Genomic DNA, 26,448 nt, shown 5'->3' with positions numbered 1-26,448 from the left:
CAAGAAGTACTGTCAGTAAAACATTGTGTCTTTTCTTCTGCCGGCCAGCCAATTGCACTTTTCTTTTTTTTCTAGCGGAGCTCATGCACTCAACATATAACCCATAAAAGTCTGATCTGTCTTCATGGCTGCCAGCCATTGGCTGTTTACTTCCACTTCCTGAAACCAAGATATGGCTTCATGCTATGTATGTTGTATGAGCTGTTTTGTTTATTGTTCCTCATTGTTGCTTTTGTGACTCACGTCTTCATTCGATGGAGAAAAAAAAAAAGGAAAAAATAATCAGTTGCTCATGTTTATTAGAAAGTCTAATCCATTTTATTTCCCTCTTCAAACTCCAGAGGAAACACAAATTTCAGTAAAAACCAATGAAACAAACATGAAAAAAAAAACAGTTTGACAAGTACATTCCTTTCCTCAATGGTTGCATCGAGTGTTCAAGGCAGTGGATCCTGAAGTGCACTTAGCAATTACGCGAACGATTCAACGTCCGAGCATTGCGTCCCTGTTGCTCACGCACGCTTTACACGCAGGACGCCGTGCGAGTGTCGCGTAAACCAACACTGTGGAATTTGTGAGTATAAAATTGTGGTAGCGATGATGGTGTTGGGGTCCACAGGGATCGAGTGAGCTTGAAAAAAAATATACTTCAAAAAAACAAAACAAATGAGAAGCCATTGTGAATGTGGATTGTAAAACAAAACAAAAAAAAAAAACACACAATATTAACGATAACTGCAATGAATAACTCCTGAACTGCATGTGCTGATTTACTGCTAATCTCATCCTGATATTCATATATGTGTCTTGCTTAATCATAACTGCATTTCAAAAAAGAAGACATGAGTCCCTCATGTGTAGAAAATAAGAAAAACATACTACGTAGCACCAGTCGAGTAAAAAAAACGAATCACGCAACCCATGTTGCTTTTTTTTTCTCTCTTGCACTTCAAGAATTGGGGCAAATCTTGTCTTTTTTTCCCTTTTTTTTTTCATTTTAGTTGTTAAGTTGAATCCAGTGCAGTCACCATTGCTTTGGCATTGCATCCCGACGCCCGGAACGGTTGCCCCTTCGAAGCCCTCGAACAGACGGTGGAACATGGCTGCGTCTTCCGCTCTATGTTCTGACAGCAGCAGGGACTCTCCTGAGTGATGGTGCTGGGTTTCTCAGACCTGTGTCGTGGAAAACAAAGCAGCTCAATCAACGACGGTCAAGTCAAAACGCCGTTGACATTTTCGTCTCGGGATTTTACACTGTTCAATTTTCGTTCTTCATGATCAAAAGTTTGAGGGGGGTTTTTTTGTTGTTGTTTTTGTCTCTGGTATTTATGGGTGAACACTGATAAGTCGGCGCTTTGCGTTCCTATGTAATTTCAACAAACAAAATATTTTATCTTCAAAGAAACTTACGACCTTTAGGAATTGTTAATGTATTCTGTTTATCGTGCATCCTCGATGATAGCAACAACGATAATAATTCTTTACGTTCCCATCTATTAGCTTTGGGAGGAGCTCTGGCTGTCAGTTCCGCAGCCGTCAACAAGAGGGCAGCATCATTCCAGAGCCGTCCCGTCTTTTGCCAAAAGTATACTCGTAGTTTGTTACAGTCATTGTGTACAACACAGCCTTTTCATTGTTTCCCTTAATGAATCCAGCATGCTTCCACATAATGCATAATGCATTACAGCTCACCCCATAAAGGCTAAATGAGTTAAGATGTGCTGGAAAAGATGTGCTGGTCCACTCAAATGGTTTTCATATTGACATTGCGCATCACATTATTCCCCAAATGTATTAACCCCTAACCCTAATTACCACGATAAGAAGTTTTTTTTCTGAAAATGATGCAATTTTTTTTTTTTATACAAATAACAGACAAATTATTATAACATTAAGTCACTGCTACGCTAAAGCCGTTGCGCAATCTGCCACTCAGGCGTTCCACGCGTGGCGCTGCAAACACAAACGGGGGTTGCATTTCGTAACGAGACGCACGTACCGTGTTTCCCGCAGGCCCTGGCGCACTGCTCGTGCGTGTCGAAGCGGTTCTGGTTCCCGCCGCAGCCTCCGTACCAGAAGCGCGTGCAGCTCTGTGTGGCGGCGTTGTAGTGCCACTTGAGCACAAACTTGGCGCACGCGCCTTCCTCTTTGGGAAGCTGGCAGATGTTGGCGGCCGTGGAGGCGGCTGCGGAGAGGAACACGCAGGGGGACAAATTAGGATTCGTTGACCCGCAATTGGCTCTAATTGTGGCCGAAAGGGAGGAGACAAGACGCTGGAAGCGATATGTTGATGAGAGAGAGGAGATTGACTTGGTGCCGGTTTTCTGCAACACTGTTTACACTTCACACACTAAATACACATTACCCACCAAAGTAGCACTATTTCAGCTGCCGTAGATGCAGTATGCTGTATCTAAGTGCTTGTATATTCGCACTTGTTGTTTATATTTAGGCTTTCAAGTACTTTTTTTTTCCCCCTCTTGACTTTTAAACTTAATCATAGCTTTTAAGCTGGACCTGAGTGCTAATTTTGTACCACAACTGTAAAGGTGAGATGGTATGAATGACAATAATGGTCCTTGAGTTCTTGAATCCTTTACTGACAGGTTGGGTTTGCGTTGCGTTGGGCTGCCGGGGGAAACAATGCAATGAAGAACAAGGCTTTCCATTCATTCATCCATTCCTTTCTTTCCTCCCTCTGCGGTCACAGCTTGGCCGCCGACATGACGAAAGAATAAACATCTTGTTTCGCACATTTGGCCGTTACTCCCCGTTCTGACAGTCTCGTCAGAGGCAGCGGGCGGGGGAGGGGGAAAATCCACGGGTTGAACACACGTTCTTGCGAAGCCAGTATGGCTTGTCGGAATTTAGTTACGTAACAGGAAACATGCCGCGCGTCGGCGCGGCCGGTGGTCGGGATGTACGGGGCTGCACATGGAGGGAGGTATGTGAGGTACAAACTGGCGTGAAATAAACTCAATTACAAGTCACGTTTCCATGCTAAGTAGTACCTTCGAAGCTGTTGTTTGAAACACCGTCTGTCAGTTTCTACTGGCAACTTTTTTCCTCAGTCCTCCTCGGTCTATCTGCGTCTCTCTCCATTGAGCTGTTCCGCTAAGAACGCCCCCTGCAGGTTCGGAGGACTTCCGTTGTAGCGACTGGTTTATGCAGCGTTTCTTTTTTCCGTTTAGATGTGTTTTCTTGGTTTGCATCTGTCGTGTTTTGCATTGCATTTGATGATTACGTATATGTTTTTATGTCTTGCTGCCCGTTTTTTTTTTGTCGTCTGCACCACGATCCTCTTTTTGCAACTGGTTTAGAAATGTGTTTCTTTTGTGGATTCGCATCGTTTCCATACCTGCAGCTGTTTTTGCCATCTAAGGCACATGAAGCAGTTGCCTTGTGTATGGCCCTTGTCAGCCACTGTATGACATACTGCCCATAAATACATTAATAAAAGTGTATAATTGCAGTACAATAAAAGTAATTTGTTTTCCTACCCTAGAACCACTATTCACATATAAGAATATACATTGATCAAGGGTCTTGCTCCTAGTTAGCTGCCATCTTGCACCACCATTTTTAAGGAACCCTCCTATTTAAGGAAGCCTGCCTGACAGTGCCCTGAATACGGAGTGCACAATCCTTAAATGCTGGGCTCCTAAAAAGCCACATTGGACCTTTAAATCAAAGTCTTGATTTCAGTGAAGGGTGACAAAAGAGGGTCAGTGACACCACACTACGGCTGCTAGACGTGCAGGGAAGTCTCTGTGTTTCAGAACTCACCAGGAGCCGGGAGGATTTTCACCTGCTCAGCCCGCTGCGCACTTGGCCGAGGCTGCGCCGCTGTGGGAGAAAAAAAATAATAAGGAGGAAATATAGACGTGTTTCAGCAGCTGCTGAAAACTCATCAGAAATTTCATCATCATGCAGTGGTAGAAGAAGACCACAGGCAGATGTAGAAGCCATTATCTTTTTCTTTTTTTTTTTGCGAATTGGCAGGTGTGCCCCCCCCCTCCCCCCCACCCAGTGTAATCATCACCCAGCGACCAAATTTGAAAACAGATAATGTTGTTAAGAGTGGGAATAAGTCCTTCAGAAATAATTATTTGGCAGCGTGCCAGGTCATCGCCGAGCACGTTCAGCTTTCCATTCATGAATTTGTGGCTAAATGGTGGCAGATGTTCCAGTTAGAATCTTCATGGGTTGTTTTCTTTTTCTTCTAAAACGAAGGGTCATCCATGTGTCACACGGCTCCAGCCAGCGAGAGCAGATGGTGAAACCTTTTCAAGATCCTGTATTATAACTGATTCCTAAAAGCGAGGACGTGTTTTCTCCACGTAATCTGTCTCTGTTCCGTTAGTGAACTCCCCAGAAATGAGAAAAAAGTACGTCATATATGCCTTTTGCTTGCTAGTTCTTGAACAAGTACAAAAAGCTTCTTTTTTTTTTAGCGGAAATCTAAAACCGAGGGGATATAAAAAAAAAAAAAAATCACCAACTTTCAGTCTACATTTACTAATAATGATGTGGGCTTTGTATGTCTGTCTCTAATCTGGTCTCTAATCACGTCTTTCTGGTAAAACAGCATTAAAGACAAACGGAAGTGCAGCTGCCTGCTGCCTGCAGCCACTTACCTGAGCTCATGCAGTTTTGCAAGCAGAGAGCCTCAGTGTCGAACCTATTTTCATTTCCCCCACAACCTCCGTACCAGAACCGTGCACAGTTGCCGTTCTTTCTGTCAAAGAACCACTTAACCTGATAGTCTGTGCACAGCATTCCAGGATGAGAGTCAAGTGTGCACAGGTCTGCATTCACTAGAACATGCAAAAAAGAGATGGATACAGGACATGACAAAGACAAGACAACGGCAGCAATAGAGGACAGACGGGGGGGGAGAGAGGAGGAGTTTTCATTAGAGAAAATGCACAAATGGGAGTTTTTCACCATGTTCAAAATGAAGTTGATTGCATCCTTAAAGTATATTCCAAAGGAAAGCACACCAGCATAGAGATGTCACATGCTGTTTCATGATGCACCAGGAAGGTAGTTCTCAAAATCAGTTTGCATGCAAAGTTAGTTTATTATGTTGTTTTTGTTACTATTATTATTATTATTATTATTATTATTAATAAGTTCATGCAGTTTTCAAGCAAGTTGGGTCGAAGCCGGCTGCGTGAGACCGAACCCAAACACTGACATACAATCTTCAGCCTGCAGTAATTGCTGTTTGGTGTCATGTACATTGTGCCTGTCAAAACAAAACTCTCAAATTATGTCCCCCCTTGTCCCCCCTGTCACCCTTGTACCCAAACACTGCAATATACTGGCCCTGGCTGTGGTTGAATTGGGAATCGGCACCACAAAGATACTGTCACTGAGAAGCAGTTCCCATTATTCCACATTGGAAAAGCTGGTGTTCGATCCTGTTGATATCAGTACCTGTCCATAGATTCTGCTTCATCTACACTTGTACGCACCCAAGAAAACTGATTGGTTAGGTGAAGAGGCAAAAAAAAAAAAAACCAAAAAAACCCCCACTCTGTATTCATTTTTATCCCTGCATTGTGTTGATTCCCTCCAGTGGCGCGTGAGGATTACCCTATAGCGACGTGCTAACGACCTGCGTGAAGAGCGAAGCGTGACTGCAAACGACCGGGTCCATCCAAAAAAAAACAGCGATGGTGCTCCTCTGCTCGCCAGCCGCCACTAGCACAGACCGGAGACGGAGGCCAGTCGTAGCGCCCCAACAGCAAGTGTGTGTGCGCGTGGCGGCTTTAATGGATCTGTTGCCAAGGAACTTTGATGCATGTGATTCATTTGATTTGATTTTGGATTAGGATTTACGAGGGTTAATTCCGCAGGACGCTGCGTATTCGCAGTGTCTCCAGCCGCCCACAGTAGTTCTTTGGCCGGAACATTTGCATTGATTAATAGCACATTTGGTTTTTAGTGCTCCAGGGTTACATCAGCTGCACTGAGTTTGGGCTGAAACCGGCACACCGCCGACGGAAGCACAGCCAAACGCAAATCCACTGAAACCATTAGCGCCGACAAATGAGCCATGAGTGGATTAATGCTGAAAGTTAAAATACTGTTCTGTGGCTGTTCTGACACACACACACACACACACACACACACACACAGATACTGTACCAGTATCATATCACTCACCAATGGCTGGTGTGTCCAGTGGCGTGGTGGCTGCGGTGCCTCTGACGCGACTCGCTGGTTTGTGCACTGGTTTCGGCTCTGCTGCTTCTGTCAATTGAAAAGAAGTATTCATAAAAATGCTCCAACGACAGAGTTCAGTTAGTGTAATTCCATCGACAGCGGTGGGGTGAAAAACGTTTTTGGACACCCCATGCAATTGTGACACACTGCATTAAGAATCCCTTCTGCAAAACAGATTTTCTTCTAGTCACCCACAACTGCACGTGCGCCCTTCTGCACATGTACTGTTCTGTCTGGCTCAAAACTCACAACTGCATGTTTCAGCAAGAAAATTCCTCTTCCCACGCCATCAAAGACAGTTAACAAGAATTTAGTTTTGTAATTTAGTTTTCTTGCTAACAAAGAAAAAACTCCAGATTGTGTTTAGAAACACAGCAATTATTTCATGATTATGTTTGACATTGTTTGAACTTTTCAGGGTGTACGAAAACTTCCATGACTGCAGGTTTTTCCTACTAAGTGGATCACAGATGTGATCTGAAAGTGAGGTGTGGTGTGGAAAATATTTCTCACTGCACGGACATTTGACTTGTCAATTAAAGTGCAAAAAACATGAAAAGTCCACAAGAGTAATGTAAAAATGTGAACTGCTACTGGTGCCATTAATACATTGCAATGGCAGGCATCTTCATTTTTATTATCTACTTCTTACTGCTGTTATGAATGTTTAATGACAATATGTTATTGGACATTGCCTTTTAAAATGTACACACTATTTAATCATTCCAACTCTCAGAATATAAGCAAAATGTATATTTAATTTTATGTGAACACATGAAATGATGTTTAAAGGGCGTGGGAGGCCTTGACTCACTGGTCGTCATGATGCCTTTGCGGGTGGAGACGATGTGGCCCTGCGCCGTGCGGGCAGTGACCACGACGTGATAGGTCTGGGAGCTCTCCAAGCTCTCCACGGAGAGCTCGGTGCCTGACACGTTAGTCTTCAGCACCAGGGCGTGGTCGCGCAGACGCGTCACTGTCACCTCAAAGTAGACGAAGAGCTTGGGGTCGGAGTTGCTCCAGCTCAGTTTTACACTCCTGGCCGTGACATTGGAGATGTGTAATGGCTCCTCATCTGTTAGGTCAGAAAAAAAACAAAAAAAACATTTCATCATAAAATTGCATATAGCAGATCTCAGGTTTGTTGGAGGCCAAGCTTAAGTGTCCAGTGTGTAAAATTTGGCCTGATTTTCAATTTTTATCTTGGTGAAAGCGTAATACCGCCCATGACTTTGTTAATAAAAGTGTATACTGGCAGTACAAAAAATGTTTTTGTTTTTTTACTTATAGAATGATTCTTGTATATATAAGAAGATACATAGAACAAAGGTCTTGCTTCCAGTTAGCTGCCATCTTGCTCCACCGTATTTCTAACTAAGCCTGGTGTCGACAATCCAGCCCGCCTGACAGTATGTTTATATTTAGGGTGGACACTTGCATCCTCAAATAAACCAACAAAGACGAAGGTGGACGAGGTGTCCAGGTTTGTGTGCGCAGGCCACCGTAGTTCACTGGCGAGCTTGGAGAAGGAGGGGGAGCGAAAGAGCGCTGCAATCTAAGATGTCACCACTTGGTGTCACTGTTTCTTCTCAAAATCTCCAAATATTACACACTGAACCCTTCAGCCGTTGTGTTATCTTGCCTTTGGGTTGGGGTGGATCGACTGCCTGTTGGGTCTCATGATGCTTCTGGTGAGCCCTGTAAATCAACCCCATTTAGAATTGAATTGAAACCACGAGCAGTCATTCAACAACGGCTACTGTAAAACACGACGACCCGTACTCTCTCTGCTGCGGTGAGGTGAAGGGGTTCTTGAACGGCTGATCACTCTGGAACCACTTGCAGTTTTTGGAGACTTCGGGGGACATGTAAAAAGCGTTTTCAACTAAAAAAACAAAACAAAACAGAGACGAAACAATGGGAATCATTCGTAAACACACCACTCGCTTTTTCATCAAGGCAAACAAAATCTCCAACGGGACTCACTGCTGATGTATTTTGGCAGCAGCTGGCCGAAAGTCAGGATGTGTTTGTCGTAGAACTCTGACAGGCTGTCCAGACGCTTAAAGAAGACGTCCGCCGGCTCGCTCGCCATGCGAGACAGGACTCGGTCGTCCCTGGCGCTCAGCCTCCCGCCCACGGCCACGATGACCAAGAAGTAGCCCCGGCACTTGACCTCGGTGGCGATGCGGATCAGCTGCTCCCCCTCTTCCTCCACGCTTCCCGTCACGAAGAGCATCAGCACCTTCCTGTCGCGCTGCAGCGGCGCCTTGTCGAACACGTGCTCGACCGTGGACTCGATGGCCGCCGCCAGCGCGAGGCTGCCCTCCAGCTGCGGCGTCTTCTCCAGCAGGAACCTGACGATGTCACCGGCCGAGCCGTGCTGGGTCAGGCCGATGTCCACGTGGATGGGGGAGCTGGTCTTGTTGTAAGCGTACTCGTACGGCGCCTGCTGGATCACGGACACTCTGGCGTGGTGAACAGACGTGGTGGGTTCTGCGGACACTTGCAGATTCTCCACAATGTGAGCTACGTAGCGCTTGATCTCCGTGAACTCTGTGGGGAAGGTGGACTCGGAGCTGTCAATGACGAATGCCATGTCGATATCCACGTCCGTGGCGGAGGACCTCCTGTCTCGGCCAGAAGTTGGAGGCACATAGTCGCACATGGTGTCTGGGGCGCATGTGTCTAAAAAAGAAAAAAGAAAATGTTGTGTTACACTCTATTGACTTACTTGCTTCTAAAAACAACAGATTTAGAGATTACCGTCAATTTGTATTGTAATAAAACAAGGATGTGCTGCTTGGGAATTGTGGGAAAAGTGCCAGGGAACAGTGAACAATGTGCTTTTCCGGAAACAATTAAAAGAAAAAATTGTTTCAATTTTTTTGGGGGGAAAAAACAAAAAAAACTAAACAGCATTGATTACATGATCACAGAAAGAGACATTTGATCACCATCTGGGAAAAGGATGGCCAACACATAGCCTAACGTCATCATCATGGTTGAAATTCTTCATTCTTACCGAAACAAATATGGCAGTTCATAATCTTTTGGATGATTGAGTTGTATTGTGCACTTGCTGGATTGGGAAGGACAATCACCTGGCCCAGTGCAGTGTTATTGACCTATAAGAGGAAAAAGACCAACAAGGAGATGTAATTTGGAGTCTCGGTGGAGCAGGCTCCGCAAAACCAGGCACTACAAAACTACATGTTTTTTTTTCTTTTCTTGTCTTTACCTGCAGTGTTCTGGCGAGTGCTTTGTCTTCACGGTTGACCAAGAACAGGGTGGCGATTCCAGAATCGTGCAAGCGGAGCGCCGCGCTGGTCAGAGCCTGCGTCTGGCCCGCCGACCCGCCAACGAAGAAGATGGCCACCTTCCTCATGAGGAAGCCGCTGCGCACTCTCTTGAAGGTGCTGTGAGCCACGAAGCTCATGGCGTTGTCCAGCCTGCGGCCCTTGTTGGTCTGCAGCGTCTGCAGCCCCTCGATGTGCTGCAGCAGGGCCCGCTTCTTCAGTCCGTCGGCAAAGCGGACCTCGGTGGTCACCTCGTCGTTGTACAGCGTCAAAGCAACGCGGGCCCCCCTCGGGCAGTTGCTCTCGGAGATCGTGATGTCCCGGACCAAGCGCAGGACAGTGTCGCGCATGGCGCTGAAGCTCTGGCTGCTGGTTCCCTGGGAGACGTCCAAGGCGAAGGCCAGCTCAGTGGGGTAGAGAGGGCACTCCAGCTTACCTGGGAATTCATTCACGCGCACAAAGAGGTTTTCATTGCCCGTACGAGACCACGCAGTGCACAAATGCCATTCCGCAAAGCACATTTGCAATACTCACCAAAGCAACAAGCTGCAATTAAAAGAGATAAAGACGGTCAGACATTTTTGTGGCACATGACATGTTATAAAGATTTTAAAAAATATATATGAAATTGATACATAAGATAAATTGTACTTACGACAGTTGTCCCTGATTTTCTTGACAAGGTCACATTGCTGAGGCAGGGAAGAAACAACATAGTAGATTAGAAAAAGTTGCTAACTGCGGAAAGACGGTTTTGCTTAAACAGTGTGAAAAGAAAAATTGTACATACCACGACACCAGGTCCTTTAGGACCTTTTAGGCCCTATGAAAATGGGAAAAGAACAGAACTTTAATTGTTTTATATGTTGTAATAAAACCCATGAGATTTTATGTCACCTTGCCAGCTAGCATCCTAGCACTCAAGCATGCAGTCAATACCAGTTCCATCAGGTTTGCATTGTACGTCATCCTTCACCGTAGTAACCTTCTACCTATTATAAATGCAAGAATCATCTTACGTAGGTGCCAGGATGTCCAAACTCTCCCTTTTGCCCTGGTGGTCCGGAGTTTCCAGAGATACCCTGAGGGGAATCGAGTGAACAAACTAAAATAAGACACTTTTCAAGCTTTTTTTTTCCACAGAGGAGTGTGATTCCGAGCTTCTACTTGTTTGATAGACTGTGCCAGCAATCATATTATTGGAAAGTTCATTGACGATCTTGTACAGAACAATGGTTCAAAGAAAAATTAAGTCCCCTAATGCATTGTTAAACTCCTTCTCCTTTTTGTTGGGGAACACTAATAATTGTATACCCTCTGTCCTTGGTTTCCTCTGCGTCCTGGGTTTCCTTTAGGTCCTAGGTCACCAGCAGCTCCCTGAAAGTGTATTAAAGGACAGCCTTGAAAATCAAGACATGTTCAAGACAATCTAGCTAAACAAAATAATATCTGTGTTTCATTACCTTTGGTCCGGGGAATCCTGGGAAGCCCTCATCCCCCTGTGGAGGAAAAGGCAAGAAGCAAAGTGCATTTTATTACCTTTTCAACCTTTCAACCCGAACCATGGCGACAAAATCAGCGTACAAGAAAGATGCCAATTTTTACTTGCCTTCCGTCCTTTAGGGCCTATGACACCAAAGCCATCTCTGCCATCCTCACCCTTAAAAAGAAATGTAATCTCAAATGAAATTCAGTCCCAGCACTACTGGCAAAACTAAAACCTAATTCCACCTTGGACATGACAAATGTGTTAAAAAAAAAAATAAAAAAAATCATTCTGTCTTAATATAATATTCATAATTATTCAAGATACTGATTGGGCTCATTTGTCACCACATGCATGGTTCTTGATTAGAATATTTGGTTTTGTGCCCTTACAGACTCTCCACGAGGACCAACGGATCCAACAACACCCTTTGGTCCAGGCTCTCCAGGCTCTCCCTTCAAACGCAGAGAGAAAAATGGTTAAAGAAAATGTGAGGGCTTCAAATATGAAGTCAACTATTTTTGAAGCAATCCTGTTTTTTTTTTTTTACACATAAATTAGAGTATAGTGTTAAAGCTCTTTCCTTAGATAGAAAGAAAGCTACACTTATGGTAGTATGTTCATGAATGAAAGAGGGATCACTTTAAAGACCTTGTTAAACCTTGCTGCAATTTACCTTGCGACCAAGCGTTCCCCTTCTGCCCTTTTCTCCAGCCGGGCCTGGGGTACCTCCAGGACCCTAGAAAACAAGTCATAAGCACAACGTTGATCAAAACAGAGTTCACCCTACTCAACATGTTACGCAAGTGTTTAACCGATCGCAGCTTGTGTTTTGTGTGTGTGTGTGTGTGTGTGTGGGTGTCTTTATCTGTAAATTTACATTTAAATAATAAACTAATCTGTTCTTTGTCTGTTGTTGGCCATAATTCAAAGGCTTGCCTTACATCATCTAACCTAAAGTCAAGTATGTTGTTGCAGAAGATCTTCCAAATGAAAACAAGTGAAGAAACGCTCACTGACCCTGGGTCCAGGGTTGCCTTCTTCTCCTCTTCGTCCCGGTGCACCTTTAGGTCCTGATGGTCCCTTAAAATGAGAGAAAACACACAAATAATGAACCACCTTGCTTCTATTAAACAATAACCAGCAACTCATGAGACAGCATCAACACTGTCTTAAATTTATGGCCCCATTTACAAAAAGAACTGATCAATCAAACCAATCAAACTAAGATGATTTGGGGGTGGGAAATCATTATTATTATTATTATTATTATTATTATTATTATTATTATTATTATTATTGTTATCATTGTTGTTGTTGTTGTTGCAGCTCAGGAACATTTTAAAATGGCACAACAAGGATAACCAACTTACTCTAGATCCTCCAACACCAGACTCTCCTTGCACACCAGGAGCTCCGGGACCACCAGGTTTTCCCTTTAATCACAATGGACATTTGAACATTTCTGCCATAACAACAACCCTTGCGATATCGTGCCATGTTTCTTTTACTAACGGCTAACTCACAGGCACTCCGGGTGAGCCTCTTCGACCATTGGCTCCCTGAAGAATGGGAAGTTAAAGTAAGTGGAAAGTACAAGTAAAGCAATACACAATGTAATCAAGGATAACTGTGGCACATCAGTTTACCGGTCTTCCAAGTTCACCAGGGGTTCCAGCTGTTCCATCCACACCAGGATCCCCCTATAATTTTGCAGCAGATCGCCAAGTTTAACAAGACATGTACACCAGCGAGAAAACTGCTCCTGTGAATAATATCAGCACTAATAATAAAAAAAATTAAAAAAAATTACCACAGGTCCAGCATCACCAGGGTCTCCTTTAGGTCCTGCGTTGTTGTTATTCAGCCCACTTGTACCCTGTTAGACAGTTTGGATCAGGAGAATGTGTCATGTTATTACTTCATACATCATCTTAACCCAGTGAAATGGATTTTATAAGGATAGAAAATAGCACGGCAGCCTTGGCAAATGATTGATTTTTTTTTTTTTTTTTTGATAACTCAAGATTATTGACACTTGTGTCCTGTAAGTAGAAAACTGTTGGTAATGAGCGATAAGTTCATTTAGATTCTAAAATCCTCAAGGTAATTATGAATTATTTTCATAACAAATGTTAAACATTGTTATTCTGTAATCTGGCTAGGTTAGTTCAAGTCACCATGATATTAGATTTATGTCTTGAACATATAAATCAGAGATTCCATTGTCCTCACCGGGTCTCCTCTAATTCCTGTGTCTCCTCTGTCTCCCGCTTGTCCTTTGAGACCTTTGGGGCCCTGAGGGTGTTAAATAGTTTAATGGAAGACAAAAAAAAAAAGAGTCAGCCCTTGATTCATAATGACAGTGTGTTATGGACATTCTACACTGCACTTACCCTTATACCAGGATTTCCCCTGTCTCCTGGAGGCCCAGCCACTCCAAATTTTCCCTAAAACAAAAAGAACATCATTTTTCTATACGCTCTAGGGGAGGTTAGAGAGGATTAAGATTCTATTTGTTCATTATGGTTAATTTTGTATTTTTCACTTTTTATACATGTGTACAACATAACTGCATTGTTTCATTCACTAATTGAAACAAAAGGACAAATGAAAAAAATGTAATAGAAAAGGGGGAACTCTACGTCTTCTCCATTGATTCCGTCAAGTCCGATATCACCAAGTTCACCCTGAAACAGTCAGTGAGAAAATTTGTTTAGTTTGTTTCCTTTTATATATAAAAAAAGAAAAAGAAAAAAGTAAATCAAGTACACTGACCTTCTCTCCTGAGTATCCACGACCACCCTGGATAAAGAAGAAAACCAAAATTTAGAACAATCACTTTAACTCCACTTTCAGTTGACCAACAATCTCACAAAAGTGATAAAAGTAAATTATTTGTTCAAATAGTTGTTTTCATCCTAAATCTTGCATATATAGTATAAAATGTTGATATACCCTTTAATCAAATTAAACGTTTTTACCTTAACCCCTCTTTGTCCAGGACATCCTTGGATTCCCTGAGTTCCATTCACACCAGGTGGCCCTCTTTCTCCCTGCAATCATAAAGTGAAGCATCAGGGTTAAGCACAGTCTATTGACCACAATAAAGCAAGTTGTAAAAGTTGTTTCATAACCGTTCAAGCAAAATAAGACATTTAAAAGAAACAGGTCAAGGCATTTCTTTGGAAAAAAAAAAAAAAATGCATGAACTCACGGGTCCACCCTCATCTCCAGGGTGTCCTTGGCTTCCTTGTAATCCTGGACCACCCTAATAGACAAATAAAGGTATTAGCACCTGGTAATGTGTCAGAATTTTTGGTATGAAAAAATATACAGTTTTGTAATACTTTGGATCCAGGGAGTCCAACGCCTCCTCGGTCCCCTCTAGTGCCAATACATTTGCATGGTACTCCACAGCACTCCCTCTCAGCAATGTTGTCCTGTATAGCAAAGGAAAACAATGTTTTAAGCAAATCTGTAAAAATCCACCTCGCAAAAGGCTTTCTGTCTGATTGATGTATTCTTACCAATTCTTCCATCAGTTCATAGTCGAGGTCCATTGTATTAAGTCGCAACGGTCTGGTGTACCTGAAGCCACGACCAAATTCCAGTGACAAAGCCTCCTCAAATCTAGACACTCCCTCCAGTCCAACCAGGATGAAACTTTTCACACCTGTTTTGTAAAAACATGTTTAGCAACAGAATTTCCATAGAAAAAAAAGTTGGCTGATTAATAACCTCCATCATTACCTGACTGTTGAAGTTCCTCAACGCGATTTTTCATTTCAAACAATGGAGCATCAAGACCGTCGGTCAGATGAATGATAACCTGTGGGAGGAATATTAAACATTATTTTACATATATGTTTTTCTCACTGGTCCCTTGAATATTAAACTATAGTTTGACCTGTCATGGCTTTTCAAGCTTTAATTTGCAATGACAGCAGCTCCAATTCTTTGCTTAAATACCCTGTAATCTTGCCACATTTAATCTTAAATTATGTTTTAAATGATCTACTAAAGATCAGAGAATATTTGGAGACAACAATTTTGATCCACTGATAATTATATTTGATCCGCATCATGTAAGATCTTCATCAAAACAATCATGCTTACTTAAAGTCACTTAGGAAAAATAGTCCAATGAAATAAATATCTAATTTGTATACAAGAGTAATTATTTTAAAAAAAAAGTCAATCAGTGTACTGGCATGAAAAAACTGGGTTGAAAAACGTACCTTGGTAACACCCTGACGTGCTTTGAACCTATTCGTGTACATCGAAATGGTTTTTCCATTGAGGACAAAGGGACCATTGGTACGCAAGTTTCTGAAAAACTGAAGGAGGCTTTCAGCATCATCTGTGAAGTCCATGTTGACAGGTTCCGAGGCAGTGTCCATAGCCATCATTGCAACTCGCACAGAGGGAAGCTGCCCAGAGGAGCAACTGATTTCTGCCATTTTGGAAATTCTCTGCAGGATGCTACCCATCTTTGTCAGGAGGTTAGTCTGAGCGTTGAAGATGTTCTGGGCAGAAACATCAAAGCCCACTAACACCTCTATATCGCAAGCTGTAAGAGAGAGCACAGTTTTAATTTTGACCTGTTTTGTAACTTTTCTTTTTTTTTTTTTTTTAACAAGAACGTCTGTTCATGTTCCTCTTACTTGTAGGACTATCCGGAACACTAATGCACAGTGTCCGTCTGACTTCCCCATCCAAAGTCTCAAGGATTTGCTCATTGAGGTCCGAAAGCTTTTGAAAGTCTCTTGCTCGAGCCATTGTTGCGGATTCACTTGCCAAGTTTTCTAGCTCCTCTTCGTTGTCACCTACTCCTACAGCAAAGATTCTCACACCTTTCCTTTTGAGTCCGAGCGCTGCTGTTTTGCCATCATCAGCAGACTTTCCTCCAGTGATAAGCATCAGGATTTGAGGAGTGCCCTCATCAGCTCTACTGCCCTTTTCTTTGGTAAAATGAACATTTTGAATGTGGCTAATGGCTGCACCAGTGTTGATTGTATATCCGCCCTTGTACTCTACTTTGTCAATTGCATCAACAATGTCATTCCTGTTTTTGTAAGAGTTGAGGTAAAATGCATCTGTCACATCTGTGGCATACTGTGCCAGGCCAATGCGCAAGTCATCTCTCTCAGTGAAGAACAGATCAATGAGTTCGGTGATGAACATCATCACTGCCTTGAAGTTGCTCCTGCTAAAATTAATAGAGCCATCCACTAAAAAGACAATGTCAGCTTTTTTGGGAGTAGGTAGACCAGATGCTGTAAGGGATTGGGAGGGAAAAAGGTAAATAAAATTAGGATAAAACAGAAAGAGACAAAACAGATTTGTTTTGTTTTGATAAGCTTTTCTATTTAATTCAGTAAGGGTAGAACTTACTTGGCTCAGGGAAATATGGGACTCCAGGGAAATCTGGAAAACTTCCACTCAGCCTTGTAATAAACCTCTCTCGGATTGCTGGCAGACCAGCGATTATGGGTACTTGAAGGACATCATCTGGAGTGGTGGCTATTTGGGTAAGCTGCCTTGTGTTTGTACCACCTGCTCCAACACCAATGCATTTAACACGAGAATCCCTAAGCAAAGTTCCATAATTGGCAACATCTTGAGGGGAACGTTCACCCGTGAGAACCACAAGGTGCTGGGAGGCCTCAGTCAAACGTACCCCCTTCGATGGTTTCAACTCAGTCTTAATAACATAATCAATGGCATTTGCCAAATTTGGTGTTCTGCCCCCCATCAGACGAAGTCTTTTGATAGCTGAGAGAACAGCTTGCTTGTTGTTGTGTGAATTGAGAGAGAATTCTGATTTAACCCCATCTGCATACTGGACAACACCAACACGGACTTGGTCTGGGTGCACATTGAGTTGCTGGACGATGCTGAGGATGAAGTCCCGAATATGAGCAATTCCGGATGTGCCAGTACTGTCTGAGCCATCAATGAGGAACAAAATGTCCCTTTTTCCAATGTCCAGTGTGCCTTCAGAAAACAGAAGTATGAGCGATGGTAAATTACAAAGGATATACAGTTTTTCCATTTCTACAACTCCATATTGTTCTTGCTGAAAGATAAGCAAAACCATATTACCATGTCTCACATTTATTACATTTATCACATATATTAAATAATACAATCTTACAGGCCTCCTTTCAACTAGAAGTCAAATATAAAGAGTGTATCTTACCTAAGTCCACTGTCGGAGGAACATAGGTACTGATATCAGCGGTGGAGATTGATTTGACTGAAGCAAGGAGCTCAGATTCCACTGTTGGAAGTGACTGGAAATTGTCTACTGTGTAGACAAGTTCAGGTCTGAGGGAAATCTCTCTCAGTTCAGCAGGGTCCGCATTTCTAGACCCAATAGCAAGAGGAGCAACCATGTTCCTCTTAAGTTGGTCTGCTGGAGCGGATACATCATCTGTCGACTTGCCACCTGTAACTAGAATGAGGAACTGAGGCACACCATCTTCAATGCGGCTTCCAGCTGACCTCTGGTAGACGTTTCTGGAGACCCATTCAAGAGCACGGCCTGTGTTGAGGCGGTTTCCGCCTTTGCTCTTCAGTCTTGAAACTGCCTGACGCACTTCGTCTTTGGTGGAATATGCCTTTAGGGGGAATTCTAGCTTTGGGTCATCACTGTATTGTACCACTGAAACTCGGACCTTATCCATTCCAACATCAAGTTTGTCAACAACTCTTCTTATCATTTCTCGGATTGCAGGGAACTCACTACGCACAGCTGTTGTTCCATCAATGAGAAATACAACATCTCTCCTTTCCATTCCTGGTGTTGGAGTGATGACTGCTCAAAGACAATGCAAGCACAGAATGATAATATGGTTACAAACAACATAATTTGTCATTCTCATAATTTAATTCACCAATATATAAATTAAGGGTATGGTTACCTTCATATGTTGGGAAGACAGGAGTCATTCTGGAGATGTCATCATCTGACAGCTCAGTGAGAGAAGTGATTAGGGTTTCTTGGACAGTGTACAAACCAGGAAGGTCATCAACAGAGAAGGAAAATTCAGGTACATATGAAATAACCCTAAGCTCTGTAGGATTCACATCTCTGGTACCAATGCTAAAGGGAAGAACTCTTGATTGTTTGAGGGTAGAGGCTGGGCGGTTGATGTCATCCGTAGAAGGTCCGCTTGAGACAACAATAACAAACTGTGGTACACCTTCCTGCTTTCTGCTTCCACGTGCAGTAGTGAAAACTTCCTCATTAACCAGTCGCAAGGCCTGACCCAGGTTGCGTTGTCTTCCTCCTCGCTTCCTCAGTCCTCGTACAGCATTCAGGACACCTTCTTTGGTTGTATGAGTGTTGAGGTACATGTCAACATGAGGAAAGTCACCATACTGGACCACACCAATTTGAATCTTGTTCTCTCCCACATTGAGACTCTCCACAATCCTGCGGATAAACTCTTGGATAATAGGAAACTCATTTCCAACGCCATCAGATCCATCAACGAGGAAAACAACATCCTTACGGGGTCCCTGAGACTCAGCTAAATGAAAATGTAAAAAAAAGAAAAAAAAACAGGAAAAGATTACGTCACTTCATGATGTCATTTTGATTTTCTTTTTCATTTCTCATTCCTTGTTAAACAATGTGAAAAGTAAAGAGGGTTGTGTTGTTGTTTTTTTTAGCATGGCTAAGAACTGCACATTTCTGTTTTTACTTCTATGAAAATATGTTGTTGATTCTTTACAATTATTTTCATAAAAGTTCATACTATGTTATGAGAGTGAGAAATTAAACTATAATAAATAGTAGATTGAGATAAGCCATTTGAAGGAGTTAATGCAATTATTTCAACAGAAAAAGAGTGATGTAACATAAATTGAGATGGATTACAAACAGTGCCAATTTTTCAGAAAGCACAAAGAGCTTTTGCACAAGACTTTCCAAAACAGGTGAAGACAGTCAAACGAAATTTCAACGTAAAGTCTTTGGCTAAGAGAACAGAGATTAACTTAAAAGTTATAACGGACAAGTTAAACTACTTAAGCGCCCCTTCTGGATAAAAGCGGTACTCTCTAATGTCAAAATGTAAAATAAAATTAATAAAATGACTGCAGTTTTTCCTTCTAATAAGAGGTGAGTGCGTCTGGTCCTGCCCAAAACTGACTGTCTGCAAGATTCTGACTTCCAGCTGGCCGTTGAGCAACAGCTCACTCTGGGCAAGACAGGAAGAGTCCAATGACCCACACTTCAATAACAAGCATATTATCTATCCCAAATCCTGCTGATCTTCAGCATCCAGAGCAATGAGATGATTGTGTTTATTTTTTTTATAACTGCAATTTGTAATAAAAAAGGATACATTTAATAAATATGAGGAAACAAGGTAAACAATTGTAGTCTGTTAGTCTTCATATCTCTATTGTCTGCTAAAAAAATTTTTTAGCACTGTGATATCAATATTTTAACAAAAACTATCGTCATTGGAAATTCATGAACAGTGGTTACAAAGCTCTTTGTAGTGATATTTAATGCATTTGTTTTCAAATTACTTGTATGACTATGCACGTTGGCAAACAGCGTGACAGCTAGCACAACACCCCCGTTAAATGCCGTAGATAAAATATTAAGCTTATTTAACTGATTTCAAAAGCTACAATGAAATGTTCTACTTGAAGATTAGTCATTACAGTAGAGGGACGCTACAGTAGTAGCGTCAAAATTAAAGCCTTTTAGTATCAACGTTGTGGAGTTAATTCCATTGCTGTTATAATTATTGCCCCAAGTGCAACATTGAGTTGCAATACAAGTCACGACAGGCAAATAGAAGGCATTCCCAAAATACCAGACAACAATTCTTTATAATTCAATGGATATAGATGTTATACAAATTTTCTACTGATTGCTATTTTTTTTTTTTTTTTTTTTTTTCTCCCCAAATTATGATGTCATATGCCCAACGTGCCAGCTTTTGCGCATTCTCCAGGTCGTCTCCAGTTTCAGGAAGCAACCTTGCAACATTTTTGAAGCCGACTTTGTCTGTACTTTGTCTTACTTTCTTGTAATGGGCCGAATGAGTGTGGGCAGTAGTGTCACTACCCATCATTCTACTGTAACTCACATGACGCTTCAGGACCAGAATCAGCTAATTAGAACAAGCCAAGACACACCACGTAGGAAGCCGCAACATCACGTTTGGACTAATCTCTTTTTACAAAGATTACAACTCCATAAAATGAAAAAGAAAAACACAATGGGATGAATGATTAAGAACCATATTTCAGATCAGTGGAATCGTATCCTCTTTTTTTTTTTTTTTTTTAATTCCGGGCTATGTGAAAACCAAGATTTTTTCTTACAATACTACAGGTGACCACAAAAAAATATGTTGTGAGAGCAAGGTAAACTTATCCAGGATTAAAATACATCCAGGGATACAACAGGGATGGAGGAGAAAAAAAGGAAAAATTCAGAAAATCAAGCTAAGTGTATAAATTCTTGAGAATAATTTGAAGAAAAAAGGAAGGATGACAATTTCATTAATGTAAATGGTAAGCATAAAAATAATATTATGAAAAATAATGAGGGGAGGTGCTGATTCATTTTATTATTTATTATTATTATTATTATTATTATTATTATTATTATTATTATTATTACAACAAAATTGCCTAAGTTGTGTTACAGATGTGAAAAAACGTGACAGGAAAAGGAGGACCTTCTCGGGTAGCTTTAACTCTCTTACCAGTGACTTTTGGTGGCATGCCAGTGACCCTCACTGCCAGTGTGCTCATGACAGAGGAAAGCTGTTCTTGCATATTGGGCAGCTCGGAGAACTCCGAAACCGATAGAGCATAACTGGGTTCGAAGGAGATCTTGCGCAGCTCAGATTTGTCAGAATTTTTTGCTCCAATGCCAATTACAGTGACACCCTGTTGTTTGAGAGCCAAGGCTGGGATATCAACATTGTCAGAAGACCTTCCACTACTTAGCAGGACCAACATCTGTGGAACACCTCGCAGGCGCCTGCTGCCGGCAGAGTCTGTAAAGACGTTGTCTCTCACATATTGGAGGGCTTTCCCGGTGTTGAGGGTTCTGCCTCCTTTGTGACTCAGCCCTCTGAGCGAATCCACAATTTGCTCTCTTGTGCTGTGTGTGTTGAGATAGAAATGGACCTCTGGGTCTCTGCTGTACTGCACCACAGCCACACGGTCTTGGTCGGGTGCCACACTGAGTCTCTGCACAGCCCTTTCAACGAAATCCCGCATGGCGGGGAATGCCCTCGATGTGCCTTCAGAGCCATCCAGAAGGAACACAATGTCCTTTTTGGAAGGGTCAACTACATGAGCGAAAAGGTTGGGGTGAAAAAACAATCAACACTGTCCAAAACATGCAATCTGCTGGACAAACGCTACAGATGCTATGCTAAAGTACGTGTTTTCAGTTCACTGCATTTACTTGCAACCGGCAGTAAGGCTGACAGCTGACGCTTTTAAATGCACAAGCAAGGCTACACACCTATCGCGGCTGAACAGTGTCGTGCATGTGACAAGAACTGAACTAAAGCAGGCTGTGTTTTGAACATACCAGCAGCAGTTGGCGCTTCCGCCGTGGCATCCACAACCACAGTCTCTACGGAAGACTGAAGTTGCTGCTGGACACTGGGAAGGTCAGCGAAATCAGAAACTGACAGAGCATATTTGGGATCGGTTGAAATCTGCTGCAGTTCACGCTTGTCAGAGCTCCTGCTTCCAATTGTAAAGATCGAGACCCCCAGCTGTTTGAGAGCAGAGGCCGGTGCGTCAACGCTGTCAAAAGACCTTGCGCCGCTCAGCAATACGAGGATCTGCGGTACCCCTTCCTGGCGCCTGCTTCCCGCAGAGGCCGTGAACACGTTATCCCTCACGTGCTGGAGAGCCCCACCGGTCCTGAGGGGCATTCCACCTTTTGGCCTCAAGTCTCTCACAGCATTTAGGATCTCGCCTTTTGTCGTGTAAGTGTTCAGGAAGAACGGAACGGATACATCTCTGCTGTACTGAACCACTGAGACTCGGTCTTTGTTGTCATCCACGCTGAGTGTCTCTACCACTCTTTGAACAAAGTCTCGCATAGCGGGGAATCCATTTCTGGCAGAATCAGACCCGTCCAACAAGAACACAACATCCTTTCCTGGTGCCTTCCTCTCCACTGGGGAAAATGCAATCGAAACAAGACACATTTAGGTTGATTTGGCCCACCCATGTTAACAAAGGCACACCTTTCTGTGTAAGCACTACAATACTACATGATTTCCTTTCGCTAAAGTACACTTAATGCTAGTGGCCTTTGCCAGGGACCTTGTCCCTTCAGTTTAACAAATGCTCATTCTCTTACCAGTGACTGTTGGTGGCATGGCAGTGGCCCTCGCTGCCAGTGTGCTCATGACAGAGGAGAGCTGTTCTTGCATATTGCGCAGCTCGGAGAACTCCGAAACCGATAGAGCATAACTGGGTTCGTAGGAGATCTTGCGCAGCTCAGATTTGTCAGAATTCTTTGAACCAATTCCAATTACAATGACACCCTGTTGTTTGAGAGCCAAGGCTGGGGTATCCACATTGTCAGAAGACCTTCCACCACTTAGCAGGACCAACATCTGTGGAACACCTCGCAGGCGCCTGCTGCCGGCAGAGTCTGTAAAGACGTTGTCTCTCACATATTGGAGGGCTTCCCCGGTGTTGAGGGTTCTGCCTCCTTTGTGACTCAGCCCTCTGAGCGAATCCACAATTTGCTCTCTTGTGCTGTGTGTGTTGAGATAGAAATGGACCTCTGGGTCTCTGCTGTACTGCACCACAGCCACACGGTCTTGGTCGGGTCCCACACTGAGTCTCTGCACAGCCCTTTCAACGAAATCCCGCATGGCGGGGAATGCCCTCGATGTGCCTTCAGAGCCATCCAGAAGGAACACAATGTCCTTTTTGGAAGGGTCAACTACATGAGCGAAAAGGTTGGGGTGAAAAAACAATCAACACTGTCCAAAACATGCAATCTGCTGGACAAACGCTACAGATGCTATGCTAAAGTACGTGTTTTCAGTTCACTGCATTTACTTGCAACCGGCAGTAAGGCTGACAGCTGACGCTTTTAAATGCACAAGCAAGGCTACACACCTATCGCGGCTAAACAGTGTCGTGCATGTGGCAAGAACTGAACTAAAGCAGGCTGTGTTTTGAACATACCAGCAGCAGTTGGCGCTTCCGCCGTGGCATCCACAACCACATTCTCTACGGAAGACTGAAGTTGCTGCTGGACACTGGGAAGGTCAGCGAAATCAGAAACTGACAGAGCATATTTGGGATCGGTTGAAATCTGCTGCAGTTCACGCTTGTCAGAGCTCCTGCTTCCAATTGTAAAGATCGAGACCCCCAGCTGTTTGAGAGCAGAGGCCGGTGCGTCAACGCTGTCAAAAGACCTTGCGCCGCTCAGCAATACGAGGATCTGTGGTACCCCTTCCTGGCGCCTGCTTCCCGCAGAGGCCGTGAACACATTATCCCTCACGTGCTGGAGAGCCCCACCGGTCCTGAGGGGCATTCCACCTTTTGGCCTCAAGTCTCTCACAGCATTTAGGATCTCGCCTTTTGTCGTGTAAGTGTTCAGGAAGAACGGAACGGATACATCTCTGCTGTACTGAACCACTGAGACTCGGTCTTTGTTGTCATCCACGCTGAGTGTCTCTACCACTCTTTGAACAAAGTCTCGCATAGCGGGGAATCCATTTCTGGCAGAATCAGACCCGTCCAACAAGAACACAACATCCTTTCCTGGTGCCTTCCTCTCCACTGGGGAAAATGCAATCGAAACAAGACACATTTAGGTTGATTTGGCCCACCCGTGTTAACAAAGGCACACCTTTCTGTGTAAGCACTACAATACTACATGATTTCCTTTCGCTAAAGTACACTTAATGCTAGTGGCCTTTGCCAGGGACCTTGTCCCTTCAGTTTAACAAATGCTCATTCTCTTACCAGTGACTGTTGGTGGCATGGCAGTGGCCCTCGCTGCCAGTGTGCTCATGACAGAGGAGAGCTGTTCTTGCATATTGGGCAGCTCGGAGAACTCCGAAACCGATAGAGCATAACTGGGTTCGTAGGAGATCTTGCGCAGCTCAGATTTGTCAGAATTCTTTGAACCAATTCCAATTACAATGACACCCTGTTGTTTGAGAGCCAAGGCTGGGGTATCCACATTGTCAGAAGACCTTCCACCACTTAGCAGGACCAACATCTGTGGAACACCTCGCAGGCGCCTGCTGCCGGCAGAGTCTGTAAAGACGTTGTCTCTCACATATTGGAGGGCTTCCCCGGTGTTGAGGGTTCTGCCTCCTTTGTGACTCAGCCCTCTGAGCGAATCCACAATTTGCTCTCTTGTGCTGTGTGTGTTGAGATAGAAATGGACCTCTGGGTCTCTGCTGTACTGCACCACAGCCACACGGTCTTGGTCGGGTCCCACACTGAGTCTCTGCACAGCCCTTTCAACGAAATCCCGCATGGCGGGGAATGCCCTCGATGTGCCTTCAGAGCCATCCAGAAGGAACACAATGTCCTTTTTGGAAGGGTCAACTACATGAGCGAAAAGGTTGGGGTGAAAAAACAATCAACACTGTCCAAAACATGCAATCTGCTGGACAAACGCTACAGATGCTATGCTAAAGTACGTGTTTTCAGTTCACTGCATTTACTTGCAACCGGCAGTAAGGCTGACAGCTGACGCTTTTAAATGCACAAGCAAGGCTACACACCTATCGCGGCTAAACAGTGTCGTGCATGTGGCAAGAACTGAACTAAAGCAGGCTGTGTTTTGAACATACCAGCAGCAGTTGGCGCTTCCGCCGTGGCATCCACAACCACAGTCTCTACAGAAGACTGAAGTTGCTGCTGGACACTGGGAAGGTCAGCGAAATCAGAAACTGACAGAGCATATTTGGGATCGGTTGAAATCTGCTGCAGTTCACGCTTGTCAGAGCTCCTGCTTCCAATTGTAATGATCGAGACCCCCAGCTGTTTGAGAGCAGAGGCCGGTGCGTCAACGCTGTCAAAAGACCTTGCGCCGCTCAGCAATACGAGGATCTGCGGTACCCCTTCCTGGCGCCTGCTTCCCGCAGAGGCCGTGAACACATTATCCCTCACGTGCTGGAGAGCCCCACCGGTCCTGAGGGGCATTCCACCTTTTGGCCTCAAGTCTCTCACAGCATTTAGGATCTCGCCTTTTGTCGTGTAAGTGTTCAGGAAGAACGGAACGGATACATCTCTGCTGTACTGAACCACTGAGACTCGGTCTTTGTTGTCATCCACGCTGAGTGTCTCTACCACTCTTTGAACAAAGTCTTGCATAGCGGGGAATCCATTTCTGGCAGAATCAGACCCGTCCAACAAGAACACAACATCCTTTCCTGGTGCCTTCCTCTCCACTGGGGAAAATGCAATCGAAACAAGACACATTTAGGTTGATTTGGCCCACCCGTGTTAACAAAGGCACACCTTTCTGTGTAAGCACTACAATACTACATGATTTCCTTTCGCTAAAGTACACTTAATGCTAGTGGCCTTTGCCAGGGACCTTGTCCCTTCAGTTTAACAAATGCTCATTCTCTTACCAGTGACTGTTGGTGGCATGGCAGTGGCCCTCGCTGCCAGTGTGCTCATGACAGAGGAGAGCTGTTCTTGCATATTGGGCAGCTCGGAGAACTCCGAAACCGATAGAGCATAACTGGGTTCGTAGGAGATCTTGCGCAGCTCAGATTTGTCAGAATTCTTTGAACCAATTCCAATTACAATGACACCCTGTTGTTTGAGAGCCAAGGCTGGGGTATCCACATTGTCAGAAGACCTTCCACCACTTAGCAGGACCAACATCTGTGGAACACCTCGCAGGCGCCTGCTGCCGGCAGAGTCTGTAAAGACGTTGTCTCTCACATATTGGAGGGCTTCCCCGGTGTTGAGGGTTCTGCCTCCTTTGTGACTCAGCCCTCTGAGCGAATCCACAATTTGCTCTCTTGTGCTGTGTGTGTTGAGATAGAAATGGACCTCTGGGTCTCTGCTGTACTGCACCACAGCCACACGGTCTTGGTCGGGTCCCACACTGAGTCTCTGCACAGCCCTTTCAACGAAATCCCGCATGGCGGGGAATGCCCTCGATGTGCCTTCAGAGCCATCCAGAAGGAACACAATGTCCTTTTTGGAAGGGTCAACTACATGAGCGAAAAGGTTGGGGTGAAAAAACAATCAACACTGTCCAAAACATGCAATCTGCTGGACAAACGCTACAGATGCTATGCTAAAGTACGTGTTTTCAGTTCACTGCATTTACTTGCAACCGGCAGTAAGGCTGACAGCTGACGCTTTTAAATGCACAAGCAAGGCTACACACCTATCGCGGCTAAACAGTGTCGTGCATGT

At 43.9% G+C, this 26,448-nt stretch overlaps 1 protein-coding gene across 1 annotated transcript; it reads right to left on the bottom strand.

Annotated features, from left to right (window-relative positions):
- Window positions 1-282: 282 nt before the first annotated feature.
- LOC142891554 (collagen alpha-3(VI) chain-like) lies at window positions 283-24,646 on the bottom strand (the record flags this gene model as incomplete). Its single annotated transcript, XM_076031195.1, has 44 exons — window positions 283-1,173; window positions 2,000-2,185; window positions 3,787-3,846; window positions 4,638-4,817; window positions 6,175-6,261; window positions 7,049-7,309; window positions 7,877-7,932; window positions 8,017-8,119; window positions 8,221-8,922; window positions 9,260-9,362; window positions 9,476-9,969; window positions 10,068-10,079; window positions 10,189-10,225; window positions 10,324-10,356; window positions 10,553-10,615; window positions 10,848-10,910; window positions 10,997-11,032; window positions 11,143-11,193; window positions 11,412-11,474; window positions 11,696-11,758; window positions 12,040-12,102; window positions 12,393-12,455; window positions 12,546-12,581; window positions 12,669-12,722; window positions 12,833-12,898; window positions 13,255-13,317; window positions 13,416-13,469; window positions 13,665-13,709; window positions 13,798-13,824; window positions 14,004-14,075; window positions 14,237-14,290; window positions 14,370-14,462; window positions 14,550-14,695; window positions 14,773-14,851; window positions 15,261-15,592; window positions 15,687-16,298; window positions 16,417-17,019; window positions 17,225-17,842; window positions 17,949-18,560; window positions 20,763-21,356; window positions 21,605-22,204; window positions 22,373-23,018; window positions 23,501-23,832; window positions 24,001-24,646. Coding segments are annotated over 44 exons (9,219 nt in total), but the record flags the coding sequence as incomplete, so codon positions are not given.
- Window positions 24,647-26,448: the final 1,802 nt, after the last annotated feature.

This window comes from Nelusetta ayraudi, unplaced genomic scaffold (assembly GCF_046127955.1).
Source record: "Nelusetta ayraudi isolate G7.1 ecotype Tasmania unplaced genomic scaffold, CSIRO-AGI_Nayr_v1 ptg000031l, whole genome shotgun sequence".
Lineage (NCBI taxonomy): Eukaryota > Metazoa > Chordata > Actinopteri > Tetraodontiformes > Monacanthidae > Nelusetta > Nelusetta ayraudi.
The sequence above is the reverse complement of the archived record's forward strand: the minus strand, read 5'-3'. Positions and strand labels throughout refer to the sequence as shown.